This window comes from Neofelis nebulosa, chromosome 5, assembly GCF_028018385.1.
Source record: "Neofelis nebulosa isolate mNeoNeb1 chromosome 5, mNeoNeb1.pri, whole genome shotgun sequence".
NCBI classification, from domain to species: Eukaryota; Metazoa; Chordata; class Mammalia; order Carnivora; family Felidae; genus Neofelis; species Neofelis nebulosa.
Genome location: NC_080786.1, coordinates 72,777,006 through 72,798,192, shown reverse-complemented (window position 1 = coordinate 72,798,192; position 21,187 = coordinate 72,777,006). Strand labels below are relative to the sequence as shown.

The window sequence follows — 21,187 nt, the reverse complement described above, 5'->3', positions numbered from 1 at the left end:
ACTGGAGGGGTTGTGGGAGGGGGAATGAGCTAAATGGGTAAGGGGCACTAAGGAATCTACTCCTGAAATCGTCGTCGCACTATATGCTAACTAATTTGGATGTAAATTTTAAAAAATAAAAAAAAAGTGAATGATAAACCTTAAGGACCTTATACAAAGTGAAATAAGATGGACACAAAAGGACAAATCCTGTATGGTTTCACTTATATGACATACCTAGAGTAGTCAAGTTCATAGAGACACAAGTAGAATGGTGATTTCCAGAGGCTGGGTGGGGGGGAAGAAGAATGGGGAGTTAGGGTTTAATGGGCGCAGAGTTTCAGTTTGGGAAGATGAAAATTTCTAGGTGGATGGTGGCAATTGTTGCACAACACATAAATGTACTTAATGCCATTCTAATTCTTCTTTTTTTTAAGTTTATTTATTTATTTTGAGAAAGCACACAAGCAAGGGAGGGGCAGAGAGAGAGAGAGAGAGAGAATCCTAAGCAGGCTCCATGCTGCCAGTGCAGACCCTGACGTGGGGCTCGAGGTGAGATCATGACCTGAGCTGAGATCAAGATTTGGATGCTTAATGGGCTGAGCTACCTAGGCAACCCAATGAATGACACTCTTCTTAATGTACACTGAAAAATGGTTAAAATGATAAAATGTATGTTTATGTACATTTTACCAAAATTAGAGAAATGAGTGGTGGGAATTTTATAGGCCATATTTTTCTGATCATAAGCCAATAGGATTTATAATAAATAATTTAAAAAATTATTCTCCATTTTATGGACTGTTTGCCTGCCCCTCCCATTCATATGTTGAAGCCCTAATCTCCAGTGTGTTGGTATTTGGTGGTGGGGCCTTTCGAAGGTAATTAGACTTAGATGAGGTCATGAGATGTGGCTCCCATGATGGTATTATATCTTTATGCGAAGCTGAAGAGAGACCAGCGCTCTCTCTCTCCACCATTTAAAGATGCAGCTAGAAGGCACTGTCTGCAAGTCAGGAAGAGAGATTTCACCAGAACCAAATTGTCTAGTAACTCAATCCTGGGCTTCCTGGCCCCCAGAACTCGGAGAAATAAATTTCTATTCTTTAAGCCACTCCGTCTATGATATTTTGTTATGGTGGCCTGAGCTGACTAACACATCCATCTTAAACACTTCGGCCAATTTCTCGGAAACATAGATAACTCTTCTATCATGGAGAAATTGAAAGGGAAAAGTTAGTTTTTAGAAAACAATAAAAAGAGACTGCTTCATACCTGTATCCACTGGAAATAGGAAAAATCTTACTTAGAGAAAAGTTACAGGCTTAAATGCCTTAAATGCCTTCATTTTTAAATCCATGCTTTAGTTAGCTTGGGTCGCTATAACAAAATACCATAGAGTGAGTGAGTAAGAAGACATTATTTATTAAAAAGACATTTATTTCTCACGGTTCTGAAGGCTATAAGTGGAGATCAGGGTGGCAGGGTGGTTGGGTTCTGGTGAGAGCCCTCCTCTTGGCTTGCCAATGGCTGCCTTCTCACTGTGTTCTCACATGGCAAAGAGAAAACAAGCTCTGGTCTCTCTTCTTCTGATAAAGACACTAATTTTACAATGAGGGTCCTACCTGCATGTCCTAATTTAAACCTACTCACTTCCCAAAGGCCCACCTCCAGATACCATCACATTGTGGGTAAAGGCCTCAGCATATGAATTTGAGGGTGACACAGACATTTAGTCTATAGCATCAATGTGACAAAAAAGGAAAATAATTAAAACCTGTTCTTAATAAATTTTTTAAAAAGAATAACAAAGTGAACCAAAGAGGGAATTAGAAGAAAAACTGAAATTAATGAAATAAAAAGCAAAAATACATATTTAGTATGATTTACTATGTTTAGTGAAATATAGGAGATAACATATAGTACATTAGTATTTTATTATTTCCTTATTTAAAAAATTCAAATAGCGTCTTTTGCACTTAGTGGATATGTTGTGCTCCTCCTGGGTTGTAGCCCCAAATTTGGGAACCACAGATCAAGACTATAAGGAAGGATATTTTTGTTATGTTGGGCTTTTATATTGTTTTGAGGGGTGACGTATTCTAATTGTCCTGGGAATCTATCTTGTAATTTCCTAAAGTTTTTTGTTTTTGTGTTTGTTTGTTATGCATTTACATTGTTTTGTTTCTACTCGGGGTTTTAATTCAATGACACGAAACCTACATTAAGAAAGAGGTCTTAAGCACATGGAAGTTTGTTCTGTTCTGTTAAGCTCTGTCCAAAATCTGTTTATTTTGAATAGCTCAGGGAGGAGCTTGTTATACCTGATGTCCGCTGCTTTTAAAATTTATGGTTTGTGTTCTGTGTTTTTGTTACATCTGTTTTTATGCTCTTGTTTGCTCTAGAGATGTTGTGGTTTAATTATGTAATAGGATCTCTTTTTTTCCCTTTAAGTACTGCTGTATGAAAATTGCGTTTTACCGGTGGTTCCTGAAAGATTTCTGAGAAATCTTAGAGATTTCTATTCTATTTTAATATAGTGCTAATTTTCCCACAGCAATGTCTAAATTATCACATGTATTATTTACAGTTGTCAAAGCTGCAGGAGGAAAAGTCAAGCTTGCAAGATCAGCTACGTGACTATGAAGATCGAATTAATGCTATGACTTCTCACTTCAAAAATGTTAAGCAAGAGTTTTCGTTTACGCAGGTATAGTAATGTTGACATTCATGTTGATTAGGTCATGTGTAGTCATGAACATTTTACATTGCATATACATCTGTGATTTTATTTTAGACATACACAAAACTTTAGCATAGCTAACCTATTGTGAATGTAACCTTGAACCTGAAAGTAAGTAGGAAAAAAAGGCTTTTGAGGAATTCGCTACCATCACCAAGTTCAAGGAATAATTAACTCATCTGAAAGAAGAAATCATTCATACAGTGTAACGTAATATTAGGCAGCAGATTATATGAGAAGGGTACAGTGACGGCAATGAGAAATAATTCTAAGCCAAAATAGACCTAATATAACATGTGACAGAATTTCCACCTCATTTTCACTTTTACAGCATGACCCACTGGGGCCTTTTTGAGTGGGAACAAATAGTTCACACATTTCAGTAGCCCTTAGGACACCACATTATTTTAGGATCCTGAGATAGTAGGAAAGTTAAATTATATTTAAGACACTAGTTAAGATAACTGGGGAAAGTATAATGCATTTTAGAAATATTACTACAAATAATAAAAATTAAAACTTAGAGTGATAAGTATATTTGTTTTATGGACAATCTATTCATGTGTAGAACATCATTCCCTGATGATGCCCAGCAAATAGCTCAGCAAATCAGCATTGGAGAGTTTACTAACTTCCATATCAAACTATTTTTTTAAAAATGCATCTACCTTTCTTTGAAAGGTATGTAATTCTTAATAGTGAACAAAGCATGTTTTTAATACCAATTTATAATTAATATTGATAAGTAACCATTTTGTGGTTTACAGATTTTATTAGGAAGCAGCAAATTGATGAACTTTTAGAAGCAATACTTGAGAGTTTTGAATCCTGATATGATTAATTAATAAACTGGACAACATCATTCTTTAAGTTATTAAACCACTGAGTTGGGGATTTGAAAGTCAGAGATTCTAGGGGTGCCTGGGTTAAGGGTCTGACTTTGGCTCAGGTTATGATCTTGTGGTTCATGGGTTCAAGCCCCACACCAGGCTTGCTGCTGTCAGCCTGTCAGCTCAGAGCCTGGAGCCTGCTTCAGACTCTGTTTGTCTCCCTCTCTCTCTGCTCCTCCCCTGCTCACACTCTGTTTCTCTCTGTCTCTCAAAAATAAATAAGTGTTTAAAAATTAAAAAAAAAAAAGAAAGTCAAATTCTCTGTGGGTGTATATTTCATTATAGTCAAACCTCAGTTAAATCGGATAATAGTTATAGAAGACAATAAACTTCCTATAGCATTAACGGCTCTAATAATGTAAAAATAATACTGATGGTGATAACTTAGAAGCACTACAAACTCAGTAGTCAATAAATACAATTTTACTGAGTAAAGCTTAACACAAAGGCATGGTTGTTTACTAATATATTCTATGAAATATTTATAACCATTGGTGTTTACATAGTCATTTATAAATGATCTCTGCAATCGGCTTATGTAGTCAGTTTATAGAAACAACCCATTTCCTAAAGTATTTTTAAATAAATTTTATTTATTTTTTAGGTAAGTCATGAGTTATATCTTTTTAACTCTTACCATATAAACTTTGATTTTCTGCAGTTTTTCTAGACCAACATAAAATCTAAAAATGGCTGACAACAATATTTTCTTCTAGGTCATTCCGTGAACTGACTTTCTTACAACTAGTAAGCAACACCCAACTACACTGAATTGTAAAGTCTAACATGGTTTAGGTTTCAGAGAAGTGGAATTACTAGTACTTAATCTAAGTATTTTGTGGGAACTTTTTTTGGGCTAATGGGTTATTATAAATATTGTATAATGTTAAAAATTAAAAAGTCTATCTTGTAAATTATTCTGTAGTCTCTTTGTAAAGCAAGAGAGCATGAGATTGAAAGTGAAGAGCATTTTAAGATCATTGCTGAGAGAGAACTGGGACGAGTGAAGGATGAAATCCAACGACTACAAAATGAAATGGCTTCAATACAGGAAAAGAAAAGTGATAAGGAAGTATGTGTTGAAATGTTACTTAAAATTTTGTGCTATTAGTTCTTTTTTCCCTCACCAACAAACACTGATTTTCTTTTCTTTTCTTTTCTTTTCTTTTCTTTTCTTTTCTTTTCTTTTCTTTTCTTTTCTTTTCTTTTCTTTTCTGTATGGGAAGGGCATTCATTAGTTTCCTGACATTTACAAAAAACATTGTTTTTTGGACAATGAAAGGCATGCGGAGTTGTCATTTGAATGAAACAATGATAGAATGTTGCACTTATTTTCCTACTGTTCATTTGCCAAATAATCATTGAGCTATACCATGTGCAGAGTACCATACTGGCTATCTACTATGCAATACTAAGCATCATTTATTCATAAGTATCATATGATACTAGGCATAATTTATTCATATATTTTTAAGGGCCACATTAAAAATTACTTTTAATATTTTCATTTTTAATTCAAAATTTTTACCTTTCATATTAATTTATCAGCCTATGACTCTAATATTAAGCTACTGTAAACTCTTTTTCTCTTTTCCTTCATTTTTAGTTACCTGATTTGGACGTTCTTTCCAAATTTGATTCTTCTCTTTACATATGCATATATAGAGAGAGAGAAACACACATATATGTGTATATGTATGCATACATATTTTACTATATTTGTACTTGTTTGCATATTGATTTGTTTTCTTTTGTGGATCTAGATTTGTTAAATGAATACATTTACAGAAACATTTTTATCTCCTTAACAACTATATTTATTTCAATTAGAAGTACTTCTAAAATTTCCATACGACCTCTTAGTGGCAGCAATCTGATTGGAGCTGTAGGGGACTTGTCTCAGGCTTGAGTTAGCATATCAAGTACATTATTTTTATTCAGATTTGGTGGAGTGACTAATATTAGAGATTGCTCTGGGGGAGTTTCCCTAAAGCCTTTTTAAACAACCTATGGCTCAACTATGATTCTCATCTTTTATAATCTTCTCCCTTCTATTTTATAACTAAAGAATTAAATATAAATGTGGTTACATGATTAAATATGGTAAGTTACACACACACACACACACACACACATATATATATATATATATGGTAAGAACAGGATTTCTTTTTTCCTTTTTAATATGTTCTATAGTATGTAATGTTTTATTTTAGTTTGTATAGTAAATAATATTTTGTAATCTCTCCCTAACCCTTTTCTTTGGAAATTAGACTAACATATTTAAAACTACTCAAAAATTGGATAGTTTGAAATGTCAGATGAACTGGGACCAGCAAGCCTTGGAAGCCTGGTTAGAAGAATCAGCTCATAAAGATAGTGATGCTCTCATTCTTCAGAAGTACGCACAACAAGATGATAATAAAATTAGGGTGAGAAATTATAAATTGTAATGTTAGGTTTTCTCTGAATCTGTAGTATGTGATCCTTTTTACCGAAATTAGATTTATAATTTTAAAGCAGTAGTTCTTAAACTTTTTTGAGTCAGAGACTCCTTTGACAATCTAATAAGCCAAGGATCCTCTCTTTAGAAAAATGACTGTACTCAAATAGTTACAAAATTTTACTGAGAGTTTTATAGATCCTCTGAAACCCTCTAACCATTTAGGAATCCACAGACTCATTTCTGATTGAGAAGAATTCTCAAAAGTATTTCAGAGAAGAAAGTTTTTTACTAAAATGTTGTATAAATATTTTAACTACTTTTATCTAAATAACAGTTTGAATTTAACATAGTGTTTGTTGATTTGAGACTATAGTGCTATTGATTACTTATTATTATAACCATTACTTAAAATCTACTTGTAATTAAATCTGTTAATACTTTTGTATTATGAAACATGCTATTTTCTAATAGATATGATACAAAATGCATTATTTTAAATGAAAAATTGTTAATGTTTTTTCTAACTAAAAAGTATTAAAAGTCTTTTTAGAAACAATTTAGTTTTCATTGCAACCCTTTGGAATTAAAAGGAAATGTATGAATTATATCGTAGTTGTTTTAGATGGCAAATAAATGTGTATCTATAATATAATAATACTTAATGTAAGACATGCTAATAGCTTTTAAGTGAATAAAACAACAATTATGAATATTTTTACATGTAACTACATCATAGGCACTGACGTTGCAATTAGAAAGACTGACTTTGGAATGTCATCAGAAAAGAAAGGTACTTGACAACGAACTTACAGAGACTCTAAGTGCACAGGTTAGTTTAGTGAGTATTTTAATTTCTTAATTGTCAAAGGGATGTATGCAAAAGCACTTATATTCACAAAAATGTTATCTGCTCTGTATTTGACAGTTAGAATTGGATAAAGCAGCACAAGATTTTCGTAAAATTCATAATGAAAGACAAGAACTCATTAAACAGTGGGAGAACACAATAGAACAGATGCAGAAGAGAGATCGAGACATTGATAACTGTGCCTTGGTAAAGTAGTTGTTTGGTCCTTGCAATGTTCAACTGTATTATTCTCTTTTGTATTTAACCCATTCATTTCAAATGTAACTCACATTGCTATTTGAAAGTCACTTTTGTAGCAGGGTTTAATAGTTTTGGTAAATGTTTTCCAAGCTTGACTCTATCCATTTAGATATGTGATTTTATGAAGATTATTTACTTATGGTATAATGATGCTGAAGACTGGATCCTGCCATCTCTGAAATGTGGAACAAGAGAAAGTCAATAGATAATGTTGGTGCAGTAAAGCCAATGCTCTGACTTACACATGGTTATCCACAGTGTTTTGAATTTAACGTATGTGCTATTTGGTAGTAATTACTGGTGTAGGGAAATGAGCTTCATGGATAGTCAAGAAACAAAAAGGGAGAGTCAGGAAAGAAACCTAAACTGTGATAAAGCTTTCACTTTTGAAACTGAGGCACCCATAATAGGTTAGAAGCATGGAAGGGAAGGAATACCACACTGATTAAACATAGACCTAGTGTTATCTTTTGCTATTTTCAGAGGTTAATTTAGAAGTTTTTTTGAAAATCATTAAGGAACAAAATAGGGGTGAGTAAAAATGGGAAGATTAGGGAAAGTTGGGAAGGAGAAGGAATTGAGGAGGAAAGAAAGCAGATGAGAAGATGTTTTAACTTCCATTCTAAATCTACTACATGGAAAGGCATTTGGCAAGTGGCTCAGGTCACTGGAAGTTTGGAATTCTCATATCTGTATGAGGTTTACTTGTTATATGTGACTTAAATGTAAATATTTTATTTTAAATGTCTGTAAGTGACCAACATTTTATCAACAAAGTGGCCTATGCCTTCTTTGGAGGGACAAGGGAGAACCAGTTTTGACTATGAGTTCCACTTAATTCTTAATGCTGATCTTGGTTTTAAACATGAAGTCCTGACTGCTTCTTCTTTGTAAATCAAATGTGATAGATCCAAGACTGCAGATCTATGTGCAAAAGAACTGCATTCTCTTACAACCCCACAGCTAAATTGACTCAGCCTGCTGATTTGGCAAAATATACAGCTGGACTCTGGTCATATTCATATTGGTTCCTTATTGACATCTCCTGGTTGTCTGTATTGTAAGAGAATAGGGAGGATGCTAAGAAGTGGCTCCATAGGTAGGGGTTTGCTTCTGAGTGTTTAACAACTGGCTCCCCATTTATAGCATTTCTGATTTCTGTGGTGAAACTACTTCCATACCAACATGACTCTGCTCAACAGAGTTGAAAAGAGATGTGTCAGTCAGTTCTGGTGAGCCAGTGAAAGCCAGTTCATACCGCTAGAGGATTTAATCTCTTGTTCCTCTTCCTCCAAAACAGTTCCTGCCTTCTTAGTGTCTTCTTGGCAAGAGTCTGAGTCTATGAACCTATGAACCTGAAATTGGCTTTTTTTTTTTTAAGTTTACTTATTTATTTTGAGAGAGAAAGGGAGGGAGAAAGCGTGCTTGAGAATAGGGGAGGGGCAGAGGGCGAGGGAGAGAGAGAATCCTAAGCAGGCTCTGGGCTGTCAGTGTGGAGGCTGACATGGGACTCCATCTCATGAACCATGAGATCACTACCTGAGATGAAATGAAGAGTTGGATGCTTAACTGAGCCACCCAGACTCCCCTGAAATTGGCTTCTTAAAATAAACTTTTACATCATTTAGAAAAGGAAAAATATTTTTCTATTATGCTTTTATTCCAGTGTAGAAATTTTGGGACATTACTGTACTTATCAGCATCACCTACATAAACTTAACTGTGAGTAGGTAACACTGTTAAAAAATGTGAATGTTGAAGTAGGTGTTAGAGTATCTGATTAAATGGTAGAAAAATCAATATAAGGCAGAAAATTCTACAATGGTCATTTGACGTGTATGAACTTAGGAAGTTTTGACCTGTCTTTGGTTGAATAAACACAGCAGATCTATAGAATGATACATTATATAATGTTAATTGTTATAGAAAACATATAGGAATACTAGACTGAATAAATTAAATATTTTTTAAAAATGTAGTACATTTCAGATATATATCCACTTAATATGCTAATATGTACAATATTACCTGCCGCATTTCTAAAATTTATTGATTTCAGATACCCTCTGAAATTATATGATTTCACATACCCTCCCCCAACCTGATTTTCTGTGATTAGTTGTTTGGTGGGACCCCATTTGGGAAAACTTGAAAGAAATACATTTTAGAGTAAATTTTCCTTCTCCCTCCAATTCATTCAATATATTGCTGTCAACATCACTTGTAAAAACCATAGATGGCCTTTTTATTCCTCAGCTCTAAAATCTTCTTTGTTTCACATTGCTTAAAAATTGAACCTCTTGGGGGATGCCTGGGTGGCTCAGTTGGTCCAGCATCCAATTCTTGACTTCATCTCAGGTCATGATCCCAGGGTTGTGGGATTGAGCCCTGTGGTGAGCATGGAGCCTGCTTAAGACTCTCTCTCTCTCTCTCTCTCTCTCTCTCTCTCTCCACCACCGCCCCTGACCCCTCCCCCACTTGGGCTCTCTCTCTCTCAAAAAAACACAAAATTTTTTTAAAAATTGAAGCTTTTTAACATGGCAATTGGAAAATTGAATTTATTCACAGTTGGGTCCTAACCTCTACCTTTCCAGCCTCATTCCTTTCATCTGTACCTGCCCCTTCTTAATATATGCCCATTCGATGCCTGTCTTCCCACCCTACACCTTAACCACATTAGACCATTTATGCATATCCATTTATTTTTTTAGGTCTGACTTAAAAGAAGCCTCTTAGGTAATGCCATTTGATAATTCTTCTCAGGTAGACTTCATCATCTCTTTGTTCCCATGGTGCTTCGTTCACATCTCAGTTACTACTTTGTATATTCTGTTTATTTTGTATTCCCAAGACCAAAGGTCTTGAGTGAAGGTATTCTTCTTGAAACCAATAACGAAAATGTTATTCTCAAAAGATGAAAAAAAAAAAAAAAACTAGTCCTGTGAAATATTTGGAAAAACCATTGGAATCCAACTTTCTATGTAGAAATATTCAACAGTGTTATGTTTTTTTAGATGTCACCTTTTGTTGATAAAAGATTGATATTTTTCTCATCTCTTTAGCCAAGTACCAGATTAAAGAGAAAGAAATCCTTAAAAATATGAGCTTACAGATACTGATGTATAGCCTATTAATATTTTGTTTTTATTCATATAAAAATAGACCTTTTTTTATACATTTTTAAATGTTTTATTTATTTTTGAGAGAGAGACAGAGTGCAAGTGGCAGGCGGGGGGGGGGGGGGAGGGGGGCAGAGAGAGAGGGAGGCATAGCATCTGAAGTGGGCTCCAGGCTCTGAGCTGTCAGCACAGAGACTAATGTGGGGCCCAGACCCATGAACTGGGAGACCATGACCTGAGGTGAAGTCAGATGCTTAACCAGCTGAGCCACCCCGGGGCCTCTAAAAATAGACTCTTTAAAGAAAATATTGTCCTAAGAATTTTTGATAAAATACTGAATTTGGTTTAATAGAAAGATAATAACTAATTTCCTTTTTGTTTGTTTTGTTCATCATATTAAACATATATTTAACATATTTTTAATCTTAGGCATTAGCAAGGATAAAGCAGGAAATAAGAGAAAAAGAAAATTTGGTTAAAGAAAAGATCAAGTTTTTGGAAAGTGAGATTGGAAATAACACAGAGTATGAGAAAAGAATTTCTGTTGCTGATCGGAAAGTTTTAAAATGTAGAATGGAGTATCAGCGTCATGAAACTAATAGAAATCAGCTGAAGGATGAGGTATGTTAACTAATAAGACTGGTTTGTGTGTTTGTGACAAATTACTATAAAAATAAGCATAAAGGCTCTCCTTCGATTAAGGAACTGCCTTCTAGTTCTTTGTCTTATGTCCCTTCACGTTGTGGAACTTTTTGGGTATTCCAATGGCGCCCTGTTTGGTGAAGGCAACAGGAGTGCCAGTCATATCACATGTGGTATGAAGGGGTCCCCCTGGAGTTGTATAGCACACACCTTGCCTGTCACACGTGGTGTTTTGTAGGTGACTTGAGGCAAAATGCTCCTGAGGGGTCTAGACTGGAAACCATAATTATAACTTCCAAAGGGGCAGATGTGAAGGTGAATATTTAGTGATGACCTGAAGTGGACATATAACATGTCCAGTGCTACATATGTATGGTGGTTTTAACTCAGAGTAGGTGGAGCTATTTGCTTAAGTTCAGTTTCTCACCTTGAGAAGGGATAATATTTCAGTCTGGTAGTGAGACAGTGTAGAGGTAAAATACCTTGAGCAGAGAACAAAAGTTCTCATGCTTTGTTCATTTCTTCTTTCGCAGGCACACATGCCCAACTAGATTGTTCCATAGGGAGTGTTAGCAACAAAGGAATTTTTATGAAATTTGTGTCTTGAAGTCATATTAGCTGAAGTTACTGCTGTTTAGTCAGGAAACTGGAATATTGTAGAGCATTTCATTCTATAAGTTGTTATGCTTTTTATTTCTGATAAAGAAGGAAAGATGTTTTATTGTCCAAAAAAAGAATAATTACTTAAGATCCTAAAATAGTAAAATAAGCAAATTTCTTGCCTAAATTAAATGTCATTGCTAATAGTTCATTCTTAAAAATTTTTAAATTGCAGAAAAGAATGCAGGGATCATTCATTCATTTGTTCATAATTTGTTTATTGAGATGCAATTCATATATAATAACTTACCCTTTTGAAGTATGTAATTTAGTGGTTTTTAATATTTCATAGGATGTGCAACCGTTACCACTATCTAATTTTAGACTGTCTTTTTCTTTCAAAAAGAAACCTTTTGCCCACTAGCAATCACTCTGCTTCCCTCCACCTACCCAGCCCTGGCAACTACTAATCTACTTTCTGTCTCCATGGATTTGCCTATTTTGGACATTTCATATAAATGAAACCATATCATACAGAGCACTTTATGTCTGGACTCTTTTACTGAAATAATGTTTTCAAGGTTCATCCATGTTATATAGCATGCATTAGTACTTCATTCATTTTTTTCTCTCCAAGTTTTAAAATTTTGTTATAGTACACATAACATACAGTTTACCATCTTTTTAAAAAATATTTATTGGGGGGGGTGGGGACACAGAATCCAAAGCAGTCTCCAGGCTCTGAGCTGTCAGTACAAGCTGTGAGATCATGACCTGAGCCGAAGTCAGGAGCTTAACTGACTGAGACACCCTGGTGCCTCTACAGTTTACCATCTTAATCATTTCCCAGCATGCAGTTCAGTGGTGTTAAATACATTCCTAATGTTATCCAACCATCACCATCATCCATCTCCATAATTCTTTTCTTCTTGTAAAACTGAAACCCTGTACTTATTAAACAGTAACTCCCCATTCCCCCCTCTTCCCAACTCCTAGCAACTACCATTTTGCTTTCTGTCTCTAGGAGACTACTCTAATTTAACTTCACATGAATCAGACAGTATTTATCTTTTTGTGACAGCTTATTTCATTTATTTTACTTAGCATGGTGTCCTCAAGGTTCATCTATATTGTAGCATATGTCAAGGTTTTCTTACTTTTTAAGGCTGACTCCTATTCCATTTGGATGTGTGGACCACATTTGGCTTACCCGTTTATCTGTCAGTGGACACTTGGGTTGCTGCCATGTTTTAGCTATTATGGATAATGCTGCTATGAACATGGGTGTACAATTATCTCAGAATTTCTGGATGGCAATTATGGTAATTATGTTTCTGATTTTTTAAGGGACCACCATAGTGTTTTCCATAGTGGCTGTACCATTTTACATTCCCACTAACAGTGCACAAAGGTTCTAATTTCTCCATAGTCTCACCACCACTTGCTATTTTCTTTTTTTGGCGACAGTCATCCTCATGGAAGAGTGTGAGGTGGGATTTCATTGTATTTGATGTGCATTTCCTTAGTGATAGATGATGTTGAACATCTTTTCATGAGCTTATTGGCCATTAGTATATCTTTTTTGGAGAAATGTCTATTAAAATCCTTTGCTCATTTTTGAACCAGTTTATTTTTGTTGTTGTTGATGAGTTTTAGAAATTTTCTATATATTCTAGATATTAATCCCTTAGCAGGTATATGATTTTGCAAGTATTTTCTCCACTCTGTGGACTGCATTTTAACTCTGTTGATATTGTCTTTTGATGCACAGAAGCTTTTAATTTTGATGAAATCCAATTTGTCTATCTTTTGTTGCCTGTCATATACAATTAATCATTGCCAAATCCAACACTGTGAAGCTTTTGCTCTTTGTACCTGTCACACATCTATGTGGGACTCTGTAATTTGCCAGTATCATACAATAAGTCATTGAAAATGTAATATCAGATCAAAAAGAAAAACTGTTAATATGTATTACAAAAACATCGTTATTGTGTTTATGGGTATGATGTAGGTTAAAAATTAATATGTTCAGAACAGAACTTCTCAAAAAAGAAATTACCTTATAAGATGTAAAATAAATATATATAATTTCTGTCTGTTAACTAATAAATAGCTGGATTCTTTAAAAGCCACTGTGAATAGAAGTTCTAGTGATTTAGAAGCTCTGCGGAAAAATATTTCCAAAGTAAAGAAGGACATTCATGAAGAAACAGCAAGGTAAGAAAAAAGATATTTAAATATGTTTATAGTTTTTGACTACTTCTAGAAAAATTAAATATTTAAGTTTTTGTTAAATAACTGAAAAATTATAGCTACTAAATTATTAAATGTGAAAATAAATTTTCCTGGGTTTTTCATCATAAAGGCTTAGGAATAATATTTTTGTGGCTTATTAAATATGTATTTAATAAATATATAGGGTTTACATAAAGGTAATAAAAAGGTTTATGGCAAAAGAAACCTTCAAGTTATATGAAGATAAACTATTCCTTGTTTGCTTGTATTAATTTTTAGACATGTTTTCTATTTTTTCTTCATAAACTGTCTCCAGGTTACACAAAATTAAAAATCATAATCAGATTGTAAAGAAAAAATTAAAGCAGATAACTGAGAAAACTATGTCTGTAGAAGAGAAAGCTACCAATTTGGAAGATATGCTAAGGGAGGAGGAAAAAAGTATAAAGGTAAGGTTTACTTTCAGTTTTTAAAGAGTCACAATACATTTAGCAATAGTGAATGACTCTTGCGATTATGGGATAGGAGGTCTTTTAAGAGGCTCTGCTTTCTGTTGTGATCCCATTTGTAATTTGTAATCAGAATTTTGAGTTGTTAGACCTCTTTTTATGTGTGGCTTTCTAAAGAGGTTTCTGACCTTCTCTTAAAGCTTCTAATTCTCCTTTAGCTTCACGTTAAGCATTTAATATTGATGTCTTCTTTTGAAGGTTACAGGTAGCCCCTCTACCTTGGATCTCATCCCTTCCCAATGCCTAGTGTGTCCACGGCTCTGCTTGTCATTCATATGTATGTTCTTATATTGTAAATGTACCTGGAAAAATGCCTGTTTTACAATTAATTTCCACCTTTACAGTAGGCTGTCATTTTTTTGTTTTGTTTGTTTGTGATCATATCCCCCCTCCCCCCCCAGTGGTCTACGTTTATTGCCTGTATTTCTTTATCATTTAATGTCTCTGACAGTCTGGCACCATTTATTAGTAAATGGGCTCTTAAGTGCTTTACTTTACTAACTCTATTGGAATCTCTTTGACATCTTGGTAGCATTTAGGCCAATTTTGAGGAACTGGAAAAGGCTGGTTCACCATTTCCTCTTTGAAAACTTCAAAGTGACTTCTGTGACCTGACACAATTTGCACTACTTCTTGCTTTTTTGCTTTCTTTGAGGGGCAGCTGAAGATCATGGCAAAAATCCCCCATTTGCTACATATCCAGTATGGTTTCACTTATATTTAGATACAATCCAGCTTCTGCAGTATGCTGTTGTATATTTAAATTCCTGAATAACGAAGTCATGCATCAATATGGACTTGAGCAGTATTTGAGTCCAAATCACACAACATTATTTTTAAAAAGTTATGTTTTTTGTGTGTATGTGTTTTTTTTTTCTCCTAAGAGAATGATTTTCAGTTGTCCATGAGATGGGACTATATTAGAACTTACTAGAAATCTGTAAAGACTGAAATTCATATGAAATAGGACTTTTGATGATGACATTAGGGAAGGAGTTAAAACTAATAAAAATTGTCTATTATATAAAAATGAATTTTATAAGATTATATTAGATTATATTTCTTACTTTGTGAAAATTTAATGTGCCAATCACAGATTTTTTTTTTTTCATATTGAAGTTCATTTGTTGCCAAAGGGAAATATGCTTATCTGGCTGTAAGCGCACAGAGGGAAATTATTTCAACATTTTAAAATGATAACTTTCAGGGCACCTGGCTGGCCCAGTCAGTAGAGCATGCACTCTTGATCTCAGGGTTGTAACACCCCATGTTGGGTGTAGAGGTTACTTAAAAATAAAATCTTAAAAAAATAAAATGATAACTTTCAACAGATGTTGGCATGGGAGACCTATTTGAAGCCTTGAACACATGGTCATGAAGCCTTGAGGTCAAGACAAATCTGCCTCTTGAGAAATGAGCAGTGGGAATCAGGGACTGGTTTCTGTTTCCTAGAAGGCTGCACGTGTGGGGGGGCCAACTGGAGGCAAGGTGTGAGTAAGGGGTAGTGCCAGTAGTGTGTTGGGCCAGCTCTTACCAGCACACAAGAGTTGATAATTATATTTTCTGGAATTTTGCAAGTCAGCTGCTAAACATAGCTATTATTAAAAATTAAATTATATAGACTTATAATTAAATACATAATATTAAAAACAAAGTAATCAGTACTGAGCACTCATCACTTCCAAATTATTTTACTACATTTTACTATTATCTGTTTATACTCTTAAGTTTAAGGTTACTTCCATTTACAGTGTACGGTGTAACCTCTGTACACTAGAAATGCTACATAATAATCTGCTACTGCATATCACGTCCCAACTCTGCATTTAGTAGAATCGTGTCAGTAGCTTGAAATTGGCCAGATTGGGAATATTTATACAGTGAAAATCAGCTTCTTCCCCCTAATCTCCCATCTGCTGGAAAGCTGGTGGTGGTGGTGGTTAAATATTTACCTGCTCACCACTGGATAGTGTCCAGAAGAAGGTGGGAGATTGAGTGATGTGATTTCTTCCCTGTAACACTCTCAAGACTTCAGCAACACTCTCAATATACTTCAGTATATTTTCTTTTCTTTTCTTTCTTTTTTTAATGTTATTTATTTTGAGAGAGTGTGAGTGGGGGAGGGGCAGAGAGTGAGGCACAGAGAGAATCACAAGCAGGTTCCATGCTGTCACCACAGAGCCCAACCTGGAGCTTGATCCTACAAACCATGGAATCATGACCTGAGCTGAAATCAAGAGTTGGATGCTTAACTGACTGAGCCACCCAGGCACCCCTATTTTATTTTCTAAGGAAACTAGTGAAATAGCCAAGTTCCAAGGTCAGAGTGGCATGGGGTAGAATTAAAGATGATAGATCAAAGTGAATGATGTGGGGATAGAAAACTGCTATTCTATCTACTAGAATAGAGTAGACTACAAGAAATGTTGGAGATGTACTGAAATTGTGGAAAGGGCATTTTTATATTCTGAACAGCTAAATGTTGGGGGGTTAATTTGTGACCCCCAAAATTATAATGTTCATATAATAAAACCTTTCAAAGTATTATAATTTCATTGCTCACTATTATTCTTATCATCAGGAAGTGCAAGTTCAATTGAACATAATGAAAGATGTGCTATTTAAGAAAGTTCAGGAATTACAGACTGAGACAATGAAAGAAAAAGCTGTCTTATCAGAAATTGAAGGAACTCGTTCCTCTCTAAAGCACCTCAACCGTCAGTTACATAAACTGGATTTTGAAACCTTGAAGCAGCAAGAAATTATGTACAGTCAGGTAGATGATACTCTTAACATCTTCCTTATTGATTTGTTATAGTTGCGGTGGTCAGGATACTGCAATGTCCTGAAAAAAACAAAGATTTTGAAAGCACTCTTGGAGGGATAGATGGATGCTGAAGATGGGGTTTCATGTTTGGTCAGTAGTAGGGTAAGGGAGCCTTAAAAACTATTTTTTTTCTTGATTTGAAATAAACTGGTAAGAGGATAGACAACTCTAGTGAGGGACAGCCATGCTTTAAAGGAACATAGGGCAACTGGGCCTGGACTGAAATAAAACAAGGAGTGAGATATATGAGACCTGGAAAAATTGAGTCTTAGCTGTGCAAACAGACATCCCGCCCCGACCCCTAGACTGATAGTTTAAAAGTATTTTAAAAGTTTTTCTTATTTGTTCTATTCATAGATTCTGTCTCATGAAGCCTTAATATGACCCCTCTCTACACCTTAATTTCCCTGTCTAATGTATTCTTAGTTTCTCAAAATTAAAGATGCTAAAGTATTATTTAAGAAAATAATTCATTGGAAGTTTATTAAATTTGAGCCATTTGTGGCTAACAATTCGTGACTCCTTTTGTGTATCCCTTAGGAAATGTACCCTCGAAAATCCATGTCCTTGTAAATCCAGTGGATTTACTGCAGTTCCATCTTAGTAGTGGGGGAAATACCTTCCTAGCTGACTTCTTATATTTTCAGAAGATTACTTACTTCTATGTCACTATTATGTATCTTGGTTATTGAAGAATAGTTTGCTATTTCTCTGCTTAGAGTTAAGAAGGATTTTATATTATAAATTATTGAAGGATTAAAGTGACTTTAGTAAATGATGACACCTAAGACTAAACTTATAAGAAAGTGTTTATTGTGTTTTTACATTTGTAGAAATGGTTTTAACTTTGTCTGTCTTTACTATCTTTTTTTAAAATATGTAATAGGATTTTTACATTCAACAAGTGGAACGCCGAATGTCACGAGTAAAGGGGGAAATTAATTCTGAAGAAAAACAAGCTCTTGAAGCAAAAATTGTTGAACTTAAAAAGACATTGGAAGAGAAAAAATCTACATTTGGCCTTTTGGAAACACAGATCAAGAAGCTTCATGTAACTTAGTCAAAATACTTTTGATGCTTTAAATATCCTAGTCATTAGTTACTCTGTTTTAAGTCAACATGTTCCTAAGACTTTACTTTGGATAGGATGATTGCCAAGTTACCTGCATATATAACAAACGTATGAACGAATGTTCATGTTTCTATACTGACTATGAGAGAGAATATAACATTACTATTGATTATGCATTTAATATATTCCAAGTATATTACATGTCTTTAGCATTTCATTTAATCTTTATCAGTGTCTTGTGAGGGGCATATTATTATTTGTGTGACAGATTAAGTAAATTGTCCATGGTTACACAACTAGTATGTGGAGAGCTAGGATGTGATCCCTGGTCCATCAAAATACTCTTAAATAGTACCATGATTTAAAACATTGATAAATTCCATTTTTGATTTTGTTTTTTCCAGATAACTTGATTGCCCTTTATCACTGAAATGACCCTTTATGGGTCATCTGTTGTTGTTATTCATATATTTACTTGGTAACAATATTTTGAATGACTATTTTGTTAATAAGGTAAAAATGTTCTTCACCTTTCAGTATTTTAATGTTTATGGTCATATAAAACCTGTATTCAGGGAACCTATGTAATGTAAAACCTATGTTAAAATTTAACTGGAAAGTAAGAGTGAAGGAGTGAGATCATGGATCTGAATGGGATGAGAACCCCAAAGAATTTGTCATTTACAATTTGAAATGCTTGTGTTGAGTGTCCTCTAGTGGTTATAAAAAGAATTGCTCTGAATTCCTTTAGGGCTACCAAGGTGAAAGTGAGCTCTTATTTTGTAAAACAAACAAACAAATATTTATTTTAATATATTTTTTAGTTAATATATAGTATAGTAATGATTTCAGGAGTAGAACCCAGTGATTCATCACTTACGTATAACACCCAGTGCTCATCCCACCAAGTGTCCTCCTTAATGCCCATTACCCACTTAGCTCATCCCCCCACCCAACACCCCTCCAGCAACCCTCAGTTTGTTTCTCTGTATTTAAGAGTCTTATGGTTTGCCTCCCTCTCTGCTTTTATCTTATTTTTCCGTCCCTTCCTCTATTGTGCTCATCTGTTGTGTTTCTTAAATTCCACATATTAGTGAAATCATGTTATTTGTCCTTCTCTGATTGACTCATTTCACTTAGCATAATACATTCTACTTCCATCCGTATTGTTGCAAATGGCAAGATTTCATTCTTTTTGATCACTGAGTAATATTGCATTGTCTATATCTACCACAGCTTCTTTATACATTCATCAGTTGATGGACATATGGGCTTTTTCCCTAATTTGGCTATTGTTGATAGTGGAAATGAATTTTTAAAGATATTAAAGCTAGTTAGCCTTCTAATGAAGGTTTGCTCTTCTAAATAGTAGCATGACATTGTGAAGTCATTCTGCATTACTTCTCCCATCCCACACCATCTACTCTTTTGCATAATAGAAACAAAGTCCTTCTCGTTGAAAATCACTTTCAGTTAAAAGTTTTTCATTCTAAAAGTTAATTTTATGAAATGACATGTTTATAAAAAAATTCTTACTGTCTTACTACAATCTTAGGCATTAAAAAAAAATTTTTTTTGAGAGTGAGACAGAATGTGAGTGGGGGAGGGGCAGAGAGAGAGGGAGACACAGAATCTGAAGCTGGCTCCAGGCTCTGAGCTGTCAGCACAGAGCCCAACATGGGGCACAAACTCACAAGCTATGAGATCTTGACCTGAGCCAAAGTCAGAAGCTTAACTGACTGAGCCACCCAGATACCCCTACAATCTTGGGTTTTGATTTCTCAGAGAAATATAGGTAATGAGAAAGGCATAGGAAGGAGGGAGAGAGGAAGAGAAAGAAAAAGACAGAGGGAGAGAGAAATAGAACTACATCTTGAAACTAGAATGTTTTTGCTTTAGATGCCCAGACAGGACTGAGACCACTAACCTTGTTCTGAGCTCTGGGTGAGTGGAGAGATGCAAACTGTTATAAAAACAGTAAGCTGGTATCTGGGAATGTGTGACACAGTTAAGCATCTACTGGAATTAGATCTTTTCTAGCATTTTTCTCTCTAGCAAGTTGTGATTATACATGTAATTAAATAATAGTAATAATACCTGACATTTCTTTGTGTCAAACACTGTTGTATATACCTGTCGACAGTAACATCTTTAATCTTCACAGGGAAGAAGGTGTTGTTACCATCTCTATTTTAGAGATGAGGAAACTGAGGAAGAGATTACCCACCAGGCTCAGATGACTAATGTGTAATTGAGGCCATCTGATTCTAGAGCTTGTGCTGTTAACAAGACCCTATGGTTTTTAGACTGTTAAGGTTTATACCTTCTGTGACTTGGGTTGAATCAAATAATTAACTTCCTCCTCATATTTCTACCCATAAATGGCAATCATTCAGTAATTCACGTTGAACCATACATACTATTTCCCAGAATTAGAACCTAAGCCAAATCAATAAAATCAATAGGTGATAAAATGAAAATGTTTCTATGTGAATATATCCATGTATATTATATTGGAAACATTAGAATGTGAAGAGTGAGATTTAAAAACCCAATTATCATAAATATTCAATGGAGCATATAATTTAATGTAAGATATGTTTAATAGTATGTGCTTAATGCTATTTAAAATATGTATTTATGTACCTTTTCCCCCTTTTTACAGAACGATCTTTATTTTATCAAGAAGTCACATAGTAAAAATTGTGGTGAAAAACAGTCCCTCATGACCAAAATAAATGAACTAAACCTTTTCAATGACAGATCAGAGAAAGAATTTAATAAAGCCAAAGCTTTGAAACAGGTGCAGTAAAATCATATATGCATATATTAAAAACCACATGTTTTAATACTAATTATAGAAAAAATTTAAAATATATCAAATTATAAGGAAGTAAACTAAGTCATTATAGTACCTGTATATTAGAGAAAGTGTTAAAGTTATATTATTTCCTTTCAGTCTTTTGAAGAAAATTGGCTTTATATATATTATAAAAAAATTGAAAATATATGAT

General features: G+C 34.3%; 1 protein-coding gene across 1 annotated transcript in view; it reads left to right on the top strand.

Annotated features, from left to right (window-relative positions):
• The window catches only part of CCDC39 (coiled-coil domain containing 39), a 50,194-nt gene that overhangs the window by 6,028 nt on the left and 22,979 nt on the right, over window positions 1–21,187 (top strand). Inside the window, exons 2-12 of the mRNA XM_058730576.1 lie at window positions 2,570–2,689; window positions 4,538–4,684; window positions 5,886–6,044; window positions 6,795–6,887; window positions 6,984–7,112; window positions 10,715–10,906; window positions 13,644–13,747; window positions 14,082–14,214; window positions 16,856–17,050; window positions 17,988–18,152; window positions 20,839–20,976. Of these exons, the coding sequence (XP_058586559.1) occupies window positions 2,570–2,689; window positions 4,538–4,684; window positions 5,886–6,044; window positions 6,795–6,887; window positions 6,984–7,112; window positions 10,715–10,906; window positions 13,644–13,747; window positions 14,082–14,214; window positions 16,856–17,050; window positions 17,988–18,152; window positions 20,839–20,976 (1,575 nt within the window). The remainder of the gene's footprint in view (window positions 1–2,569; window positions 2,690–4,537; window positions 4,685–5,885; window positions 6,045–6,794; window positions 6,888–6,983; window positions 7,113–10,714; window positions 10,907–13,643; window positions 13,748–14,081; window positions 14,215–16,855; window positions 17,051–17,987; window positions 18,153–20,838; window positions 20,977–21,187) is intronic.